Source organism: Corapipo altera, unplaced genomic scaffold (assembly GCF_003945725.1).
Source record: "Corapipo altera isolate COAL_440 unplaced genomic scaffold, ASM394572v1 295, whole genome shotgun sequence".
NCBI lineage: Eukaryota > Metazoa > Chordata > Aves > Passeriformes > Pipridae > Corapipo > Corapipo altera.
Window position 1 is genome coordinate 1,854,944 of NW_020884936.1, and position 18,505 is coordinate 1,873,448.

Sequence of the window (18,505 nt, forward strand, 5' to 3'; positions counted from 1 at the left end):
GGAAATCTCTCCCCGTGCTTCACAAAGGATTTTTGGATTTTTTTTTTTTTTGCATTGGATCAAGCTGGTGTTGCTGGGATCAGAGACCTGGGCTTGGAGCAGTTCCACACCAGTGGCTCATCCCTTGTGGTTTGTCCCCCTCATGAGATGGCACCAGTATCTGTCTGTGAGAAGGGATGCTGGTCCACACGGACACGTGTGACCAACTATCCTTGCAGACCAGCTAGAGGCTGTAGTAGGGAAGAGCAGGGGACCAGAGAGAGAGGTCCTGGAAGGTGCTGAGCTCCCACATGTGGCTACCCCATCCCTGGAATTGTTCAAGGCCAGGTTGGACGCGGCTTGGAGCAACCTGGGCTAGTGGAAGGTGTCCCTGCCCATGACAGGGGGGTTGGAACTGGATGAGCTTTAAGGTCCCTTCCAACCCAAAACATTCCATGATTCTACATCCCTGCAACTCATGGAAATCCCCCATATCCAGCACATCACTCTTGGACCCACACAAGGGACCTGATAAATCACTGTTATTTCTCCAAAGAGACACCCAAATTCCGTGGGGGATGGGAGGCTCCTCAGCCAAACCCACTCCCTGGACACCAAGCAGCGGGCACTTGGTCTCTAAGGGAACCTCACACACGTGGGCTCTGACAGATGGGAGATCATCCAGCTTCTTCCCTCCACCTCCCACAGCTCTTTCCAGCCCCTCAGATACCCCTGGGCATCCCAGGAACGGAAACACAACTCACTGACGAACAACCTACTCCCAGGACCGTGTCTGTGTCACCCCTCTGGGCTCTTACTTCACTCACATACACGTGTGTGAGTTTGCACGTATTTCTTACAGCGTCCAGCATTTAACAGTTCTAGGGAACATTTTTAATGCCACGAGGTGGCAGCACAAAATCACCTTTCCCCACTGCGTGTTCAGGTTGCAGAAGGTCTCCCACCCCAGGGACGGCCCCAGCAGGAGAAAATATCCAACCCCATCAAGTGCAGAGCCAGGACCCTCGTTTTTCATCACTGAACCTCCTGTAATTTCGGCATCCCCTCATTGCAGGCACTTTTATTTCCCTGAGCTTGTCCATCTTTCAGGCACTCATGTGATAACCCCAAGGTGACTCTGAGCCTGGTTTGGACACCCGGGGCCTCTGGGCTTCACCCCACAGCACCGAGGAGCTGGAGGAGCTGGTCTGATGTGCTGAGAGGTGCAGATGAGGCAAAGCGAGACCACAGGCACTGAGAGAAAATACAAGAGAGCTGGAGAGGGACTTTGGAAAAGGGCCTGGAGTGACAGGACAAGGAGAAATGGCTTCCCACTGACAGAGGGAAGGGATAGATGGGATACTGGGAAGGAATTCTTGGCTGTGAGGGTGGTGATGCCCTGGTACAGGTTGCCCAGAGAAGCTGTGGCTGCCCCTGGATCCCTGGAAGTGTCCAAGCCCAGGTTGGACAGGGTGGAGCAATGTGGGCTAGTGGAAGGTGTCCCTGCCCATGGCAGGGGGTTGGAACAAGATGGTCTTCAAGGTCCCTTCCAACCCAAACCATTCTAGGATTCTATGATGACCATTAATATCCTGACCTTCAGGCAGATCAGTCCTGAAGATACACAACAGAACACTACAACTCATCCCATTGGGGCTTTTTCTTTCTTTTTTCCAGCTCTGTATCTCCACACAGGGAAAAAAAACTCACAAGAAGGGATGTTTGGGCTAAGAAAGAGGAGATGAAGGCTGCAGGGAGCCCTCAGCAGCAGCAAAATCAGAGGAATATGCACAAGTCAGGGTAATGATATGTCTGGCTCAGAGGCACATCACAATCTGCTGCCATTCCTACGTGTCTCAGAATCTCCCAGGGGGTCCAGTCTCCTTTTCTGCTTTGGGTATGTGTTTCCTACTGGCAAATAAATCAGAACCAGGGAAATTTCCTGGGCTCCAAGCTCCATCCTGTAAACTGTTGTATAATCAGCACCCCCTGGTACAGCCTGGCTTGTGCCCATTTGCACAGTTTGGAGCCCAGCATTGGTCCTGGACAGCTCCTGCAGGGCAAGGGGGAAGGGATTAACACTGCAAACATCCACAGAAAATCGTGCTGGGAGCCTTAAACACGCTGGTGAACATGAGTCTGGATGGTACCCACTGTGTGGGGCAGCACAGACAACTACAGGCCACTTAGTGCCACCAGATCAGGCTTAACTGCTTGGGTGGGATTAGCTCAGAGCTCTTTTCCAACCTTAATTCCGTGATTCTGTGACTAACCACAGTGGGTTAGTTAGAGACTAAAGGGTCTCTGCTCACCCCAGGTAGGTAACAATTTGTGCCAGGAGGGATAAGGCAGAAGCCAGGACCTGCCCCACAGTTCCACCACCCTCCTCGTGTAAGAGAAGCTTTGAGCTCTCACTTCAGCTTTTCAAACAACCTCCTTATAAAGCATTTCTTGCTGCTGAGTTCAAGGGTCACAGAATCACAGAATTTAGGTTGGAAAACTCTGAGATCACCCAGTCCAACCGTTCCCCCAGCACTGCCAACCCATGTCCCCAAGTGCCACATCCACACGGCTTTTAAATCCCTCCAGGGAAGGCAATTCTACCACTGCCCTGGGCAGCTGTGCCAGGGCTGGACAGCCCTTTCCATGAGGAAATTTTTTCCTAATAGTTTTCCTAATAAAATTTTCCTAACCATTTTTCCTGGATCTCCCAGGAGAGGGGCAGCCAGGGACAGATGTGCCCATTCCCCTGTGGCACCATCACCCACAAGGCTTCAGATACCCACCTGCTGCCTTCCCTACCCAGCCAGGGGAGCTCTCCCTAATTAATTCTGAGCAATTAGATGCCTCTTACCTCTCCAGCACCCATACACCTGCTTTGCACCCACCTTCATCCTACTGCTGAGCTCTTGGTGGACACGGCTGGAGTGAGTCTTGGAGAAGAGGGAGCAGGTGGGGGGGTCACAGAGCCCCGTGGTGACACCACCTCCCCTTGTCACATGCTCAGGGTGGCCTTTGCTGCTAATTTTAAGCACCTCTTAGTAAACAATCGCTAAATTTAGTGTCTTTGGAACATGAGCCTTGTATTAAAGGCTGGATTGCTGGTGGCTGATGGAAGCAGAGGAGTGAAGGGGCGAAGCAGGATTGCCCTGACACAGATTCCTGCTTGGCAAAACCAGATACCATCATCACACTGTCTGCACAGAGCAGGGAAGGGAGCTTTGAAACCCTGATCACCAGCACAGCTGCTTGTCTTGGATGTCCCATGATTAAGACGCCACAGGAATCACAGAATTACAGAATCATTTAGGTTGGAAAAGGCCTCCAAGAACATCGAGTCCAACCTGTGACTGACACCCACCTTGTCACCAAGCCCAGAGCACCAAGTGTCACATCCAGGCTTCCCTTAAACACCTCCAGGGACAGTGATTCCACCACCTCCCTGGGCAGCCCCTTCCAGTGCCTGACCACCCTTTCAGTGAAGAAATTCTCCCTGAATTTCTTCACTGAAGAGAGAAAACATCTCCTTGTTTTTTACCTGGGTCGCAGCCTCATATGCTCAAAGGATTTGGTTTTCTCCTCTGATTCCACTTTGCAGCAGATCTGGCTGCTGGGAAATCAGCTCTGGCTCCTTGAAGTTGAGCTCTGAGTGACTGAAGCTGGACAGATTTTTTTTCTCTTTTGTTCTCTTCAAGCGTGTTGCACTCTCCTCCCACAGCCCAACTCTCTTCCAACTCACCCTCATCACAAAAAGGGGGTTGCTTCTGAGATAAAATGGGAGAAAAACATCATAAATTCAACACACCACCGTCCTTTCCAGCTTTCCAGCAGCCAAGAAGGCATCCCACCTCCACACTACAGCAGGGAATCAGCACAGCTCAGCTGAGGTTGGAGTCAGTCAAAGTTGGTGCCTCCTCTGCAGACATCTATCTTGGGATGCACTGACTCATCCCACTGGAGAGGGATTCTTCCCTCTCTTCTCTGCCCCTTCTCCTCCCCTCTGTAAGTCGTTTATCAGCATGACTCCCATCCCACACACACACAGAGTGTACACACGCTTCACGTGGGGCAGCAGATGCCAAAACAGACACATCCCTCACTCCTCACACGGCGCCCTGGCCAGCAGCCAGACAGATGGAGAAACGGAATGCGGGGAGATAAGGCAGCAGCTGCACACCCCAAGCCTTCATCCTGAAAACTTTTTTTTTTAATATATTTTTGGAAACTGTTTGGACGTTTTTAGACTGTGCTGATGGCTGCACTGCGTGCGCTGGACTTTGAAGAAGAGCAGGATTTCTCTCTCTCTAAGGAATTTTAAAAAAAAAACAACAAAAAAAAGGCTTTTCTCATTCCAGATGGCAACTTTCACGAGGTCCAAACGACATCAAGTCCCACTCTGGCCTTGCACAGGACAACCCCAAGAATCCCTCCAGGTGTCTTAAGAGTGTTGTCCAAACCCTCCTTCAGCTCTGGCAGGGTTGGGGCTGTGACCACATTGACCAGTCCTGTGAGCTCTGCCCTAACTGGACCTCTTTGGTCTGGACTGTATTGCTGGAACAGGAAAACCCCAGTTCTGAGAGATTCTTCCCCACAAACACCATTTATGTGATGTCTTTCTAACCCATTTTCAGCCTAAGGAAGTTTTGATCCTGGATGCCTTCCCAAAGGTTTACATGGTCCACATCAGGACAGTCTTGTTGCAGCATCTTTATCCATTCACCCCAAGTTCATTTTCAAAGATTTTTCTTGATACCCCCCCCTCTTTCACCAGTTTTGCTTGTGGACATTTTTAATCACTTTTGTGATGTATTTCCAAGCAGTTCTACTCGGTCACCATGAGAGGTGTCACTGTCAGAGCTGCTGTCCTGATCCCACCAGGAGGAGCTGGCAGGCTCCTGAACAAACCTGGTCAGACTTTCCTCATCCTTGGCACTGCTGTTTGGTCTCCTTGTGGTTCAGCAGCACTGGCCTCTCTGCCCAAAACAATAAATCTTGTTGATGAACTGAGATATTTACACACAGCTGGGCCCAAGCTGAGCACAAAGGAAAGGACACAGTGACACTGTGTGTCTGAGTTCTGGGGTGCCATCACCTCTCAGAGAATGTGCACTGGTATTCCAGAATCCCCTGCGCCCCCAGCGTGGGCAGCAGGACAGGGGGGGATTCTGCCCCTCTGCCCCCTCAGGTGAGACCCCCCTGCAGAGCTCCCTCCAGCCCTGGGAACAACAGCACAAGGATGTGGAGCTGCTGGAGAGAGTCCAGAGGAGGCCCCAGAGATGCTGCCAGGGCTGGAGCCCCTCTGCTCTGGAGCCAGGCTGGGAGAGCTGGGGGGGTTCCCCTGGAGAAGAGAAGGCTCCAGGGAGAGCTGAGAGCCCCTTGCAGGGCCTAAAGGGGCTCCAGGTGAGCTGGAGAGGGACTGGGGACAAGGGATGCAGGGACAGAGAAAAGGCAAACTCCCCCATGGAATTATCAGCAGATTTCCTGAAGCCCAAATGCCCACAGAGAGGTGAGAGAGTTAAATATGTGACACAGAATGATCCCTGTGTTAATCTGGACAAGGCAAATAAGCTGTGTATCTACAGTGCAATTCTTTGCATGATTAATTGAGATCAATCAGTACATTGAGTATCCAGATCTATCTCAAGATTATCCTACACCAAAACCTGTAGGAAGAGAGAAAACCCCTGCTTTTGTAACGTTGAATAAAAGAGTTTAAAGTTACCAAATGAAGCATCCAGGAAGTACCACAGCACCCAGTCTTTTTATTACAACATTTATTTTAGTATAGAAGGCACTTACAATACAGAAAGAGAAACAGAGAAAAAAAAACATATGATAGGCACCAAAAGTGAAATTATAATTAAAATGACAAAGAAACAGTTTACCAGACCAAAGGAGCACCCTTCCCCTGTTAACAATACAGCACATGGAAATGAAGCTATTGATGACTAACATTTTTAACAATTAGGGTTTTTTTTATTTTTTAATAGAAAAGATAAAGGCTGTTCTACTGTGAACTGAAGTAAAAAAGAGCCCCTCCACACACCTGCAGGAGGGTCTGGGAGGTGTGGTGGTCACCGGCAGGGCTCTTTCAGGTCCGGCACTGCAGGAGGTCCTGGTACATCTCAATGAGACGAGCAGCCTCTCTCTGCCCAGAGAGCACAGCACCGTGGGTCGTGGAATAATACTTCCTGTGAGTGGCCTCCCCCGAAAACATCACCTGCATCGGCTGCAGAGGACGGGAAAAGTGGCACAGCTCAGCAGAACTCACTGGAAAGCGGATGTGAGGCTAAAAGGAGACAAACCCCTCTGTGCCCTCCCACGTGGAATCATGGTTTGGGTTGGGAGGGACATTAAAGCTCATCTCGTTCCTCATCCATTAGACCAGGTTGCTCCAACGTGGGATGGGGTAGCCCCATGGGTTGACATCTGTTTTGGAATGTTGGCTCTCCAAATCCCAACACGGTGTTCCACAAGGACAGGTCCCAGCTCCAGGAACCTTAAACAAACCTGCACCTTTTCCATACTATCTCCTCCCTTTGCTCCCCTAAATTATACCTCAGCCTTTTAGGCATTAAGGTAATTTTTCTTCTGGGCATCAACTTCAGAAGGAAAAAAAACAGTCACGTCTCAAAACCCAGAGGGTGAGAGACAGTGTTGTATCTCTTACACCAACACTTGCTACAGTTCCAACTCAGCTTCAAGGTAGGAGTTTCAGGTACCTCTCTTCCCTGGGAACTACACAGAAAGATTTCTAAAACTCCTGCTGTTCTTTTTAAGTAGATTTCTGCACTGAATAAAATTATATCTGCTCTGGTGGAGGGAACAGACTGGGCAACTGCTCGGAAGGCTGCATTTCCATCAGCCTTTGTCTTTGGATTTGGACACGTAACCCTGAATGATGGGGTGAGTTTGGCTAAATGTGCTCCTGCTCATCAGCTGAGCTGTGGTAACCATCTCCATGTGTGCTCCTTGCTATATTCAGAAAGCAAAGGCACTGTCTGAGGAGAAAATCCATCCTCCCCTGCCAAGGACTGGGCCTCCCTCAGCCTGCCCTGCCAACACAAGAGAGATTTCCTAATATGCACCTCTGACACATTCAGACACCAGCAGGGGCATGTGTTTAAGAACAAGCTTTAAAACGGGTTAACACGTGCTTTTTTAAGGAATTCTGAACTGGACAATAAGGCTAATGGCCATAAAACGCAGAGATCACAATTCCAAAAGCCACATGGATGAGCAGCTCTTGATAAACTCAGGGAGAGAATGCGGGGATGCCGGCATTCCAAACGTCAAAGGGATAAAATCCCACGGACGCCATTCGTTCAAAGGGGGTAATGTGCAACTTAAAAAACAGGAACACAGGAACACACACTACTGGAAAGCCCAGCCAGGGATTGTGTTTTTCAACCTCCCTCCCAGAAAACTCACTACCCCAGTAAAAATCACATCAGTTGTGCTGCCACGCTCCCAGTCTGGGCCACACTTACAGGAGTTTTGGAGCTCTCGGCGTAAGGCAGTGGTTTAGCAAGTTTCTCCACGTCGGCCCCACTAGACCCAACCTGGGTGTAGGAGTAGGATCCACGGAAGTGGGGGTTGCTGCCCCAGGAGGACCGCAGGATCCGGCGAGGTTTCGGAATGTTTGGATTCCCTGGGGGGGGAGAAGCGGAAGAGAGAAAGTAAAGCTCTGTCCAAGGGTGCAAGGTGTGGTCTGATAAATTCGGTCTCATTTATTGGACATCCATCCTAACAGAGCCTGCAGGTTACAGGGAAGAGCCCCCAAACCAGATCTCTCTTCTCTTACTGAGTTCTAACTATCTGTATAACAGAAACATCCTCCCTTTTAACTCAGCTCTTCTGTTTTCCAGGGAGGTGCTGGAGTCCCCCAAGCCCTGAAGGTGTTCAAGAATCAACTGGACATGACAGTCAGTGCTGTGGTTTGGCTGACAAGGTGATGGTTGGTCAAAGGTTGGACTTGATGACTGTGGAGGTCTTTTCAAACCTAAATGATTCTGTGGTTCATTTGGGGAAAGATCATTAAAATGCCTACATTCCTGAAAGACTGGGGAGCTTCAGTGAACCCTGGATATGGTCTAGCTGAAAATACAGAGCATCTCCTGCTCTCATTTGTGGTGGGGAGACTGCTTGTGATGAAGCATGTGATTGATCTCACCAAATTTTAGGTATTTAACTGGGTGCCTAGTCTGAATTGGATTTTTAGGTGGTCTTGAGAGAGAGATGTACCTCCAAAGAGAAGTGAGTAAGATGCTAGAAGGCAAATCTTCATTATGTGGGGGCCCAGAAAAACCTGTCAGAAAGTTCTCAAAACCTGCATTACTCATTCCAACTGCAACCCAGTTGCCCCCCCCCCTCCCCAAATAAACTTAAATTCCAACAGACCCATTTTGCAGAACACACACAGCATGGAAAGAAGACTTTTGAGGCTGGAAGTAGGATGATTTCTAGATTGCTGTAGGATTTTCAGGGGCACTGGAGTGCACCAGTGATCATCAGCCACTGTTCCCATCCCAAAGAGCACAGGAGCACACGGGATCCAGGACTGCAGCCAAGGCAGCTGAGCACCAGCTGGTGGCAGAAGAGCCCCAGGTACAAATAGAAAGAGCCAGGTATAAATAGGGAGACTCTCTTGCTAGGCTGGTTTGGGGCCACCTCAGTGTCACTGATTCTGTTGGAGTCCCATGATCATATCTGGCTTGGCAGGAGAGGAATGGGGAGATGGGACATGAAGAATTCCAATGAAGAGAAATTCTCCCTGCGGGAGCCAAGATCCACCCTTGGAGGCAACTTTGAGGCAGTGGTGGAGTCCCCATCTCTGGAAGGATTTAAAAGTCATGTGGAGGTGGCACTTGGGGACATGGGTTAGTGCTGCCCTTGGCAGTTCTGGGGGAACAGTTGGACTTAGTGGTCTTAAAGGGCTTTTCCAACATAAACCATTCTGTGATTGTAAGAGACTGTCACAGGAAGGAAGGGTTTGGAGACTTGTCTGCATCTCACACAGATCCTGTGCCTGCTTCAGACTCCGACTCTGTGACAACTCAACAGGTTCAGCCTGCTCTGAGACAACCCAAATTCCCCCACTTTCTTCATCACAGCTTAAAGAGGGAGACATCCAACTGTAAAGATTAGTTAGGCATTACATTATTTAGTTCTACTAAACTGTTATTTAGCTGTGCCTTCAATTCCTTGAAATCAGGAGCAGGTTACTTCCCTGGTTCAGCTGCTGCTTTCAGGAACATTGTGTGTCAACCAGAGTTATGGAATACAGGGCTGGAACAGAGCAGAAGCCCTTGGATGGCCTGCCCAGAGTACACTGTGAACACTTTCTAACCACCAGCCCCCAGATCAAAATATGTCCCAGACTAGCAAATAAATACAGGCCACAAACAAAACACATCCTACAAACCAATGTTGTTTCAGGAGCAACAGCTTCGCATAACAAAGCCTCTAAAATATGCTCCTCCAAGATTCTTCAAAGCAGGAATGCCTGGAAGTGCAAAGCCCAAGGGAGTCTGAGAACAGGGAGCTCTCAGATGTGTCAAGGAAACAAGTTATGGTGTTTTATTTTTGAGGGCTGTGGGAAAGCCCAGGAGAGCACACCATGGAAGCTGTTAGACAACAGACCCCCAAGCAGGGCCACCCATCAGCCTGCACTGCACAACAACCAGAACACGATGGATTTTCAAATCAAAGGAGTCTCTGTAGAGGGCTGGGGGTGCCTCTTCTGTAGCTGGTGTGTGTTTCCATGTCCAGAATTATCAACAAGATGTTGATAAAACCATGATTAACATGAGGAGCACCCTCATGAGATGAGGGTTTGTCAGCCTGCAGGTAAGGCCACAGGTCTGTGAAACGGCTGAAATTTGTTCATGAAAGGGTTTGTAGGGCCATCAGCCCAGTGACACAAACGCAGCAGTTGCTGGCCTTCATGTTGAACAGAGCAATCCTCAGGCTGGCAAAAGCACCAGCTTTGTCCTGCAGTGTTTCCCATGGATGACCTCACACAGGCAAACACCAGCCTTCCCACAGGGAATTGCTCCTCACGTAGCAACTCCATCTCAAGGGAGACTGCAGCACAGACACGTGAAGTGTGTGGCCTCAGGCAGGTGGCAGAGCTTCAGGGAGGGATGTCTGAGCCAGTTGTCAGTGTGGAGCAGGGGAAGGAGCCTGGGCACACCAAAACACAGCTATACCAGCTCCCAAAACTGAAGCCAGCCTCCCTCCCCAGCTGTGCTGCAGAGGCACCAGCTCTCATGAGCTCCTTCCAGGTTCTCCGGCACATCAAACCACATTAGCAGGACCCACGAGCCCACTGTGCAACCACTGTACCCCTGCATTCTGCATTTCTGCACCTTTTAATGTCAGCAGCTGCTTCTAAGAGCAAGATCAGGAGACGTGCACTTCTGCTGCAGGAATAGAGGAGGATTTTGGTTGAAACATGTAACATGAGCTCTGATCCTGAACTGTTGTTTGCAGGACAAAAACTACAAAGACTGGGAGCCACACTCCTTCAGGGAACATATTTAATTGGACTTAATCTGCTCTTAAATAGAGTAAACACGTACATGCCTTTGCCTACAGATAAAAGTAACAACACAGATGTGGAAACTTCTCAGTTTTCACTGTCCAAAGAGAGATAAAATGGCTAAAAAAGGGATCTTGGCCTTCACTGAAGTAGGAGGGCACGCACTTTTCTGCCACAGATTTCCACTTGTGCAGCTGTGGAAGATAAATCCAGATGCCTCACACAATCCCATTTTTATTCAGCTCCTGGGAGGTGTGACTACAGAGATTTATTAAAATCAACTCACAGATCCAGATTAAGACACCCCTGAGAGCAGGGATCTAAGATCCCATCAAGGGAGATCTGGGGTACTACTCACACAATAGGAACTACAACCACCAGAGAGACATCGTGGTACCCCAGACACCCACATGGGGCTGGGAGATGTGAAGCAGAACCTAAAAGAGATCTGTTCCCCTCTAGATAAATAGCTGGAGGTCAGAGAGGACAACTCAGGGCATCTCCATCCACAGCCTGACAGGCTCCAGTGATCCAGGCCTGTGGCTACTGCCTCTGGCTTCTAACTCTTGGAGCTCAGCTAACAAAGACAGCAGAGCAAGACTCCTAATTGCTCTGAGGTATTCCATTTAATCAGATCCAGTTGTGAAAAGCAGTAATTGTCGATGGTTCTTAAGTCAGAACAATCCTCAGGGCTTTTCACAGCAAAGCCAGATAATCTGCAGCCTGTGAGTGAAATTTAAGGTCAATTTGCAGAGAGGGATTCTCAGTGTGAGTCTAAAAGAATAGATTTAACTTAGCACTGGCATAACAAACCCTGAAGCCAAAGGAAAGGCCACCATGGGCAACAGACTGGGAAAACACAGCAGAAGATGGGAACCCACCTGGTAATGCATCAATCCTTTCTCAGAAGAATAAGAAGTAGGAGTGTGGGGGATTTCATATCCAGGACATGAAAGGCACAAAAGGCAAAGTGAATGTTAAAAGGCTCAAACTGTCTACTTTCATTACTGAATATGAGGCTCCCTCTATACTCAGTAGAGAAAAGCTGCTTCAGAAGATGTCACAGAGCACCAAGTGAGGTATGGAAGATCTGAGCTGCCTCATGGAAGACCCAGGATTTCCACTGAGCTTAGGATCCTGGTAGGACTAGTTTCCTAACTTGGTTAACTGACTTATGTGAACTTGAGTGGTGAGAAAGGTTTAAAAGCTGAGTTTGGTGGTGTGAGTTGGACCAGAGGAGTCCAGCTGTGTTCAGAAGTGACTACAGCTGCATCACAGACAGCAGGCTGCTGGTCCAGCTCCCTCTCTCACTCCCAATGGAACAGATCAGCGGAGAAGGCAGGAGGTGCACGGAGAGCTGAGCACACTTCTGTTATTTCAGCCAGCCTGGCACCTGGCCCAGATCAGCCCTGAGGTACTGCTCCTTCTGTGAACCTGCTAGGGAAAATGGGAACAAGGGCAACAGGATAAACCCAGCTCCCTCAGCCGGGCTGTCCTGCAAGATCTGTGAAAAGGTTTTCTACGAACTAACAAGTTTTTCTGGAGCAGAAGGTGGAACAGCTCATGCTGTGTAATGGGTGCTCCAACAACAGGTCTTCTGTTTTGAGCAGCAGCAAGGCCACCTCTGAGCTGATGCACAAAATGCTCCATGTAGGGCAAGGCCCTGGTATTCAGTCTGAAATTCTCCAGGGATAAATATCCCGGGATTAGCAGGGGGCTGAGACAGAGCTCACCCTGCTGAGGAGTCTGATGGACAGTGACCAGGTGCAGCATCAGCTGGAACAGCAACTGCAGCACATACCCAAGGACCCAGAGCCAACATATTTCCATCCTGGGAGGAAGAGAGGAACATCCAACACACGCAAACAATAACACTGAACGAGCCCAGAGAGAAGAGGGAGAGAATATTCCCATGTGCCAAACTGAGAAAGACCCCGAGAGCCAAATTCCCACTGATGAATTGAGGTGTTTTGTAAAAAAAAATAAAAAAAAAACCAAAAAAAATGTTTGAAGCAAGAAACGCTGCAACAAACAGGGTTGTTTGTACACTCTGGGAGACGTCAGCACTGGAACAACTTGGCCTGAGAAAGAAGAGCCTCCTGCTATGCCTGCCTAGAGCTGCAGTGGCCTGCTGAGGTCAGAGGGAAGGAAGGTGCGTAGGAACTGACGTGACATGGAGCGTAGGGACACCCAACACCCCACACACAAACAGCTCAGGAGGCACCAGCTGAAACAAGGGGGCAGGTCTGGGCATTGCATTAGAGGTTCTGAATCCAAACTCAGGATTTCTGGAGAGAGTGGTAAAATCTAAAACCTCTTTTGGTAGAGGCCAGTTATGCAGACAGTCCTCAGATTCCAGGGCCTTTTCAGGAAAAAGCTTCTTCCCCCAGAGGGTGTTCGGGCACTGAACAGGCTCCCCAGGGCAGTGGTCACAGCAGCAAGGCTGCCAGAGCTCAAGGAGTGTTTGGACAACACTCTCAGGACATGTGGGGATTCTTGGGGTGTCCTGTGCAGAGCCAGGAGTTGGGCTGGATGATCCTGATGGGTCCCTTCCAACTCAGCACATTCTGTAATTCTATGATTTTCTAGATCTCCATATTGTTGGTAGTAAATGGTCTGTAAGGACAGGGAAAAGCTACACTTGTGGAGGCACATTTCTCCAGTTAGTTGGAGGTCCATGGAAAGTGGTAAGGCTGGAAACCCACTGGGTGTTGAGACTTGGCTAACACGAGCTGGCAGAAAAATATAAATCATTTAATCACAGGACCCACCTCCTGAAGAGCATAAACCACATCTAAATGTGGAGGATGCTGCTCTTGTAATCATGTATAAATTCAAAATCCTTATTTCAAAGCTGCTAATAAGTCCATCTCTATTTCTTTCAGCCATCAGAGGATTTCTAAGACCTCTGCAGTATTACTAGTTTTAGTGATTTCATCTTGGATTTTCTCAGTATAATAACTCCAACTGCTGCCCTTAATAAACACAAAATCTGTGAAGTCCAGGAAGGTTTAAGTGATGCACCCAGAAAAGGGAAGCTCTCAGGGTCAACAGATTGTTTGAAATTTAGGCTGATGAGATTTCCACAGAGCTGATATTGAATGGAAGTCGGGGATGTGATTCAACCACATCTCAGCTGATCTAAACTGGTTCAACTTCTGAAAGAGCCCTGCTGTTTTCCACAGCTGAGACCAGCCCTCAGAGGTACCGAGTTTGACAGCTTCAGCTGCTGGAGAGTTATTTGTGTGAAGAGTTATTTGTGATTAAATAAAGCAGAGGATGTGGAATCCTCAAGCACTTCTGCCCACCACTTCCTGAGCTGGTTATCAGCCCCTCTGTATATAAATAGCTCCCAGGCACACCCAAGCAGGAGTTGTGCAGGGAGCACACGCACGTTCAAAGGGACATAAAATGCCAAAGAACTAAAAATGACTTTAAAGCATTTCCTTCCTCGTGGTTATCCAACACCCCAGCCCCACGCTCCCTCTCCCACCAGAGCACGGCTGACCTGTAAATTTACGTAGCATTTCGGTGCAGGTTTCTGCCACAGTTTCATCATCGCACTTCTCCATAATCAAAGCCTCTTCTCCACAGATCCAGCCACTGAGGACGTGGCCGTACCTCTCCGGTGGGTACAGCACGTCAAAGCTGCAGATCTTCTTGTACCACAGCTCCTCGGGGTAAGTCAAGCTCTCGCTCTCTGCCTCATCCTCCCAGACAAACTGGATGCTGTTGCATTCAGAGCTCCAGAAAGGCTCTTCGAACTCCAGGAAAATCTTGTCAGTCGTATTGATCCCGAGTTTCTCAATGGCCATCACCTTGTCCTCGGGCAGGCGGGGGTGGAACAGGCTCTCGTGGCGTTTCTTCAAGACTCCCAGCGACACCGTCACGATGACGTGGTCAGCTGGGATGAACTCACAGTCCTCGCACTCCACGAAGACATCAGAGCTCTTGTTCTCCTCAGGGAGGTCACTGTTGTGGTCAGCCACCCTCTCAATCTCCTTGCTGACCGACTGGTTCCAGTGGATGCACTTGACCGGCTTGCGGAGCTGAATGACAGACTTGGGAATGGAGCGGGCCAAAATCTCCACGATTTTAATGAAACCACAAGGAATGACGTGATGAGCCCCAGGGATCTCGGTCCATTCCCCAAATTCACTCAGCGAGACTTCATCCATGCTGTGGGAGCTGCTCTCACAACTCTCTACCTAAGGGAAAGCAACACAAAAGCAACATTGCCACAGAGCAACTCCTTTTGCCACAGCACAACGTTTCAAGGGCACAGAGGAGCTGCACAGGATGGGAGTCCTGAATCCCACTCTGAAACCACGTTATTTTTGCTAGTAAAGAAGTGCTTAGCCACAGGATCTGACAAAAATCAATCCTTAGCCTTCCTTGCAACCAGAGAAACCATTTTGTCATGGTAACGAGCTTGGGTTGCATCAGCAACAGTTGCATCATCCAGAGGTCAGAGACCAGAGGGCCAGAGCCCCTCTGCTCTGGAGAGAGGCTGAGAGAGTTGGGGGCGTTCAGCCTGAAGAAGAGAAGACTTTGGGGAGACCTTAAATCACCTTCCAGTGCCTAAAGAGAGGCTGGAGAGGGACTTCGGACACGGGCACAGAGGGACAGGACAAGGAGTGATGGCTTTAAACTGAAAGAGGGTTGAATTAGATTTTAGGAAGAAATTCTTGACTGTGAGGGTGGTGAGGCCCTGACACAGGCTGTGCAGAGAAGCTGTGGCTGCCCCATCCCTGGAAGTGTTCAATGCCAGGTTGGACAGGGCATGGAATAACCTGGTCTGGTGGAAGCTGTTTCTGCCCATGGCAGGGAGGTTGTAACTAGATGTTCTTTAAGGTCCCTTCCAACCCAAACCATGCTGGGATTCTATGATTCCATGATGTCTTTGCTTCTGTACGATTGTGGGTTACAGTTCTGACTCTTTTCTGTCCTTTAAAACCCCCTCCACTGGCCAGGAACCGTCCACTTGGTGCTCCTACAGCAGAACCTGGAGCTGAGTTAATCAGATGCTTGTTCCAATGTTAATAGATGTTCCCACAAGGAGCCATGAAAATCTTTTGGCAGCTCTTTCTGCTGTCTGCAGCTTTCAGCATGCTGTCAAACAGTCAGCAATCAGCAAACTAACAATCTGCTGGAAGTGAGAGGACCCAGCACAGAAGGAACCAAAGGAGACGGGAAAGGGAAATGCCAAGATTTAAGACACGTGTGTTTGATTCCCTTGATGTGATTACCAAAGCTTTAGATTCATTAACCTGTTGGTTAATGTGTGTAGGAGTATTAGGCATAGCTGTAGCTTCCAACAATCCCTGGAACAAAGGCAGGATGTTTGGGCTGTCTTGTGATAAGCTTGTAATGATAATCTTGATGCACGGGACACAGTGATCTTAAAATCTTCACCGGAGTCACAATCACTCACACACTATAATTCTTTAAGCATTTTAGGCAAAGGGAACATTACAATTCCTTGCCTCACCCTTTGACCCATTTTCCAGGCCTTTCCAGACTTTAATGACCATGTTTAGAAGCCTGATGAGCCTAGACCCTCTCCCTGTGGAGCATTCTGGTGCAGGGCAGAATCTCTGTGCTGGGATAAGGTGTCAAGCAAACGAGTCAAGTAGTTCACAGGCTGCTCCTGTGACTGTAGTGACAAAGAGGTGGTTTTCCCATCCTGGTCATTGCCCAGTGACTCCTGTGGAGACTGAGGGAAGCCCCATCCTCAGAATGTGCTGTGGTTCCACCCCATCTGCTGGCTGAGAACTTCCCAACGCACCCCCATGGTAAGTTCTGCTGACCCACAACACAAACCCTGCACCCCAGGGCACACAACAGGATGCTCATCCTGCCTGGATGCCCCAACAGGACACACCACATTGTGATGGCTGTTTGAGTCTTTCAACCATGAAGCCAAAACGCCAGAGGGAAAAACAAGCAACTACCAAGAGTATACTTTGCCTGAGACCCGGTTAATCCCCACTTTCTCATCTGATAGTCTTAAGTATGAGAAGCTTTGTTGTTCTCAGGTATTTACACATGAGAAGGGATTTGCAAGACTTGCAGAAAAGGCTCTGGCAACCTGTAGCAACCACAGAAGGAACCACCAGGCAAACAAGAGCTGTATCAGATGACTAACCCTCTCTGCATGGATGATCTTGCATGGATAACACAATAAATAACTTCACGTGGCAACTGTGGAGACACCCTGTGACACAAGTTTTTGGGTTGGGACACTGAGATATCAGGCTCAGGACACCAGGGTTCAAACTTCAGCTTTATCACAGACCTCCTGTGAGACTCTTTACATCTTTATTTCTCTTTCCTTTGGGTTCCCACTGTAAATGGTGAACTCCATACACTTCCCCACATGACAAAGTGCTGCCTGCCTCCCCTGCCTCATTTCAGGATATTTTAGGTAATTCTAATCGAAATAGAAATGGTTGTTACACTGTATTTATGGAGTGCTGCCTGATGCAGCATTAAGTCCTCATCCCACAGAGAAGTCTTTTAGCCAAGGCATCGAGGAGCTAAAAAGAACTAGGAAAGGCATAAGGAAAGATGATTAGGACATGAGTTTATACAGTCTACCTTGGATTTTATTGCTTTACCTTCAAAATGCTTTCTGGGGACTTCTTCAGCAAATTACTAGTATCAAGATGACATTTCTTCTGGTCTCTGAGATATGGACAGAGGTAAAAAACACTCAAGCACAATCATGTGTAAGGCACAAGACAGGACACTGCTAAATGACCCTGACAATAAAGTAGTTTCAGGTGGTAAAAAAACATTAAATCACATCAGAAAGTTTAACAGGGCCTAAGAAAGCCACTTCTAATTAGAAAGCTTGGAGTTTAAGGGGGAAAAAAAGGAGTAAAGGCACTGTTTCAGCCCATTGTCTCCGGGTCTGCCTCAGGAGGAGAAGCTGTCAACACAAACACAGAAAGCAAGTCCCCAGTGCTGGACAAGGCTCTGCCAGGTCCTGAGGTTCAGGATTTGTCTGATCGTAGTTAAAACCAAAAAAATAACCCCAGTGGCATGCACACATACCTTCAGGTACTGCTGGATCATGGCCAGTTTCAGCCTCTTGACGGCCTCCGTGTCATCCGGGTCGGCCTTGACGCGTTTGCGCACGACGTCCCGCGTGAAGACGCCCACACTGTTCTGGCTCTCGGCATTGACTGGTTTACCTCGTTGGAAGAACTCCTGAGTCAGGTTATAGACCTGCCAGAGACAGGACAGAAGGATGGACAACATGATTCCCAGTAGAATCCATGCCCCGAGCACGACCCTTTATCCTCCATCCCAACCCAGCGCAGTCAGATCACCTTCTCCTGCCAGCAGAACCCACGGGCTTCCTCACATCTTCTCCCATCTCCGTGTCTCAGGTGCAATCTCAGGTTGCTCTAACCTGGCACCAGCCCTTCCACCTTCTCCATTATTTAGAGGGAATCCACCAGAGTGAGGGAACTCAGTTCCATAGTTATTTTTCTATTTTTCCATGAAAAACAGGAATCGACCAGCACAGTAAGGGAATTCTGTGTGCACACGTTTAATTTGTTGAGCACAAGGCAGGTATAGATCCATGGAAAACAGTGACATCTCTAGAGCCCCCCACCAGGAGCCAGCCTGAGGAAGACTCACAAGGAAAAACCCATTGTAACAAATCATTCTTCTTCGAAGAAGATATTCCCGACAATTTTTTAACCCCAGTTTTCCACTTAAGAAGCGAGAAAACACCATCCACCTCAGCCCTCTGCTTGTGGCTGCCTGGAGTAACCTGTACTTCTGCCTAATGTTGCCAGAAGAGCCTGCAGTTGTGTCACGGCCCTTCATTTCCATGGAAAAACTCCAAGGAATCTTTCAACACAGGAAAGCTTTCAAAAGATGCCTCTCAGAAGTGCAACTCATCCCATTAACAAGTTGTTTGTCCAGAATGTGTCCATTTACATCACGCCACAGGGTGCACAGTGC

General features: G+C 48.8%; 1 protein-coding gene across 4 annotated transcripts in view; it reads right to left on the bottom strand.

Annotated features, from left to right (window-relative positions):
• Positions 1-5,721: 5,721 nt before the first annotated feature.
• The window catches only part of SMOX (spermine oxidase), a 51,353-nt gene continuing 38,569 nt past the window's right edge, over positions 5,722-18,505 (bottom strand). For all 4 annotated transcript variants that reach the window (XM_027660472.1, XM_027660473.1, XM_027660471.1 and 1 more), the window contains 4 exons: positions 17,582-17,755; positions 14,031-14,730; positions 7,470-7,630; positions 5,722-6,208 (listed from right to left, as the gene is read on the bottom strand). In XM_027660472.1, coding sequence (XP_027516273.1) covers positions 6,071-6,208; positions 7,470-7,630; positions 14,031-14,730; positions 17,582-17,755 — 1,173 coding nt within the window. In that variant the 3' untranslated portion in view covers positions 5,722-6,070. The remainder of the gene's footprint in view (positions 6,209-7,469; positions 7,631-14,030; positions 14,731-17,581; positions 17,756-18,505) is intronic.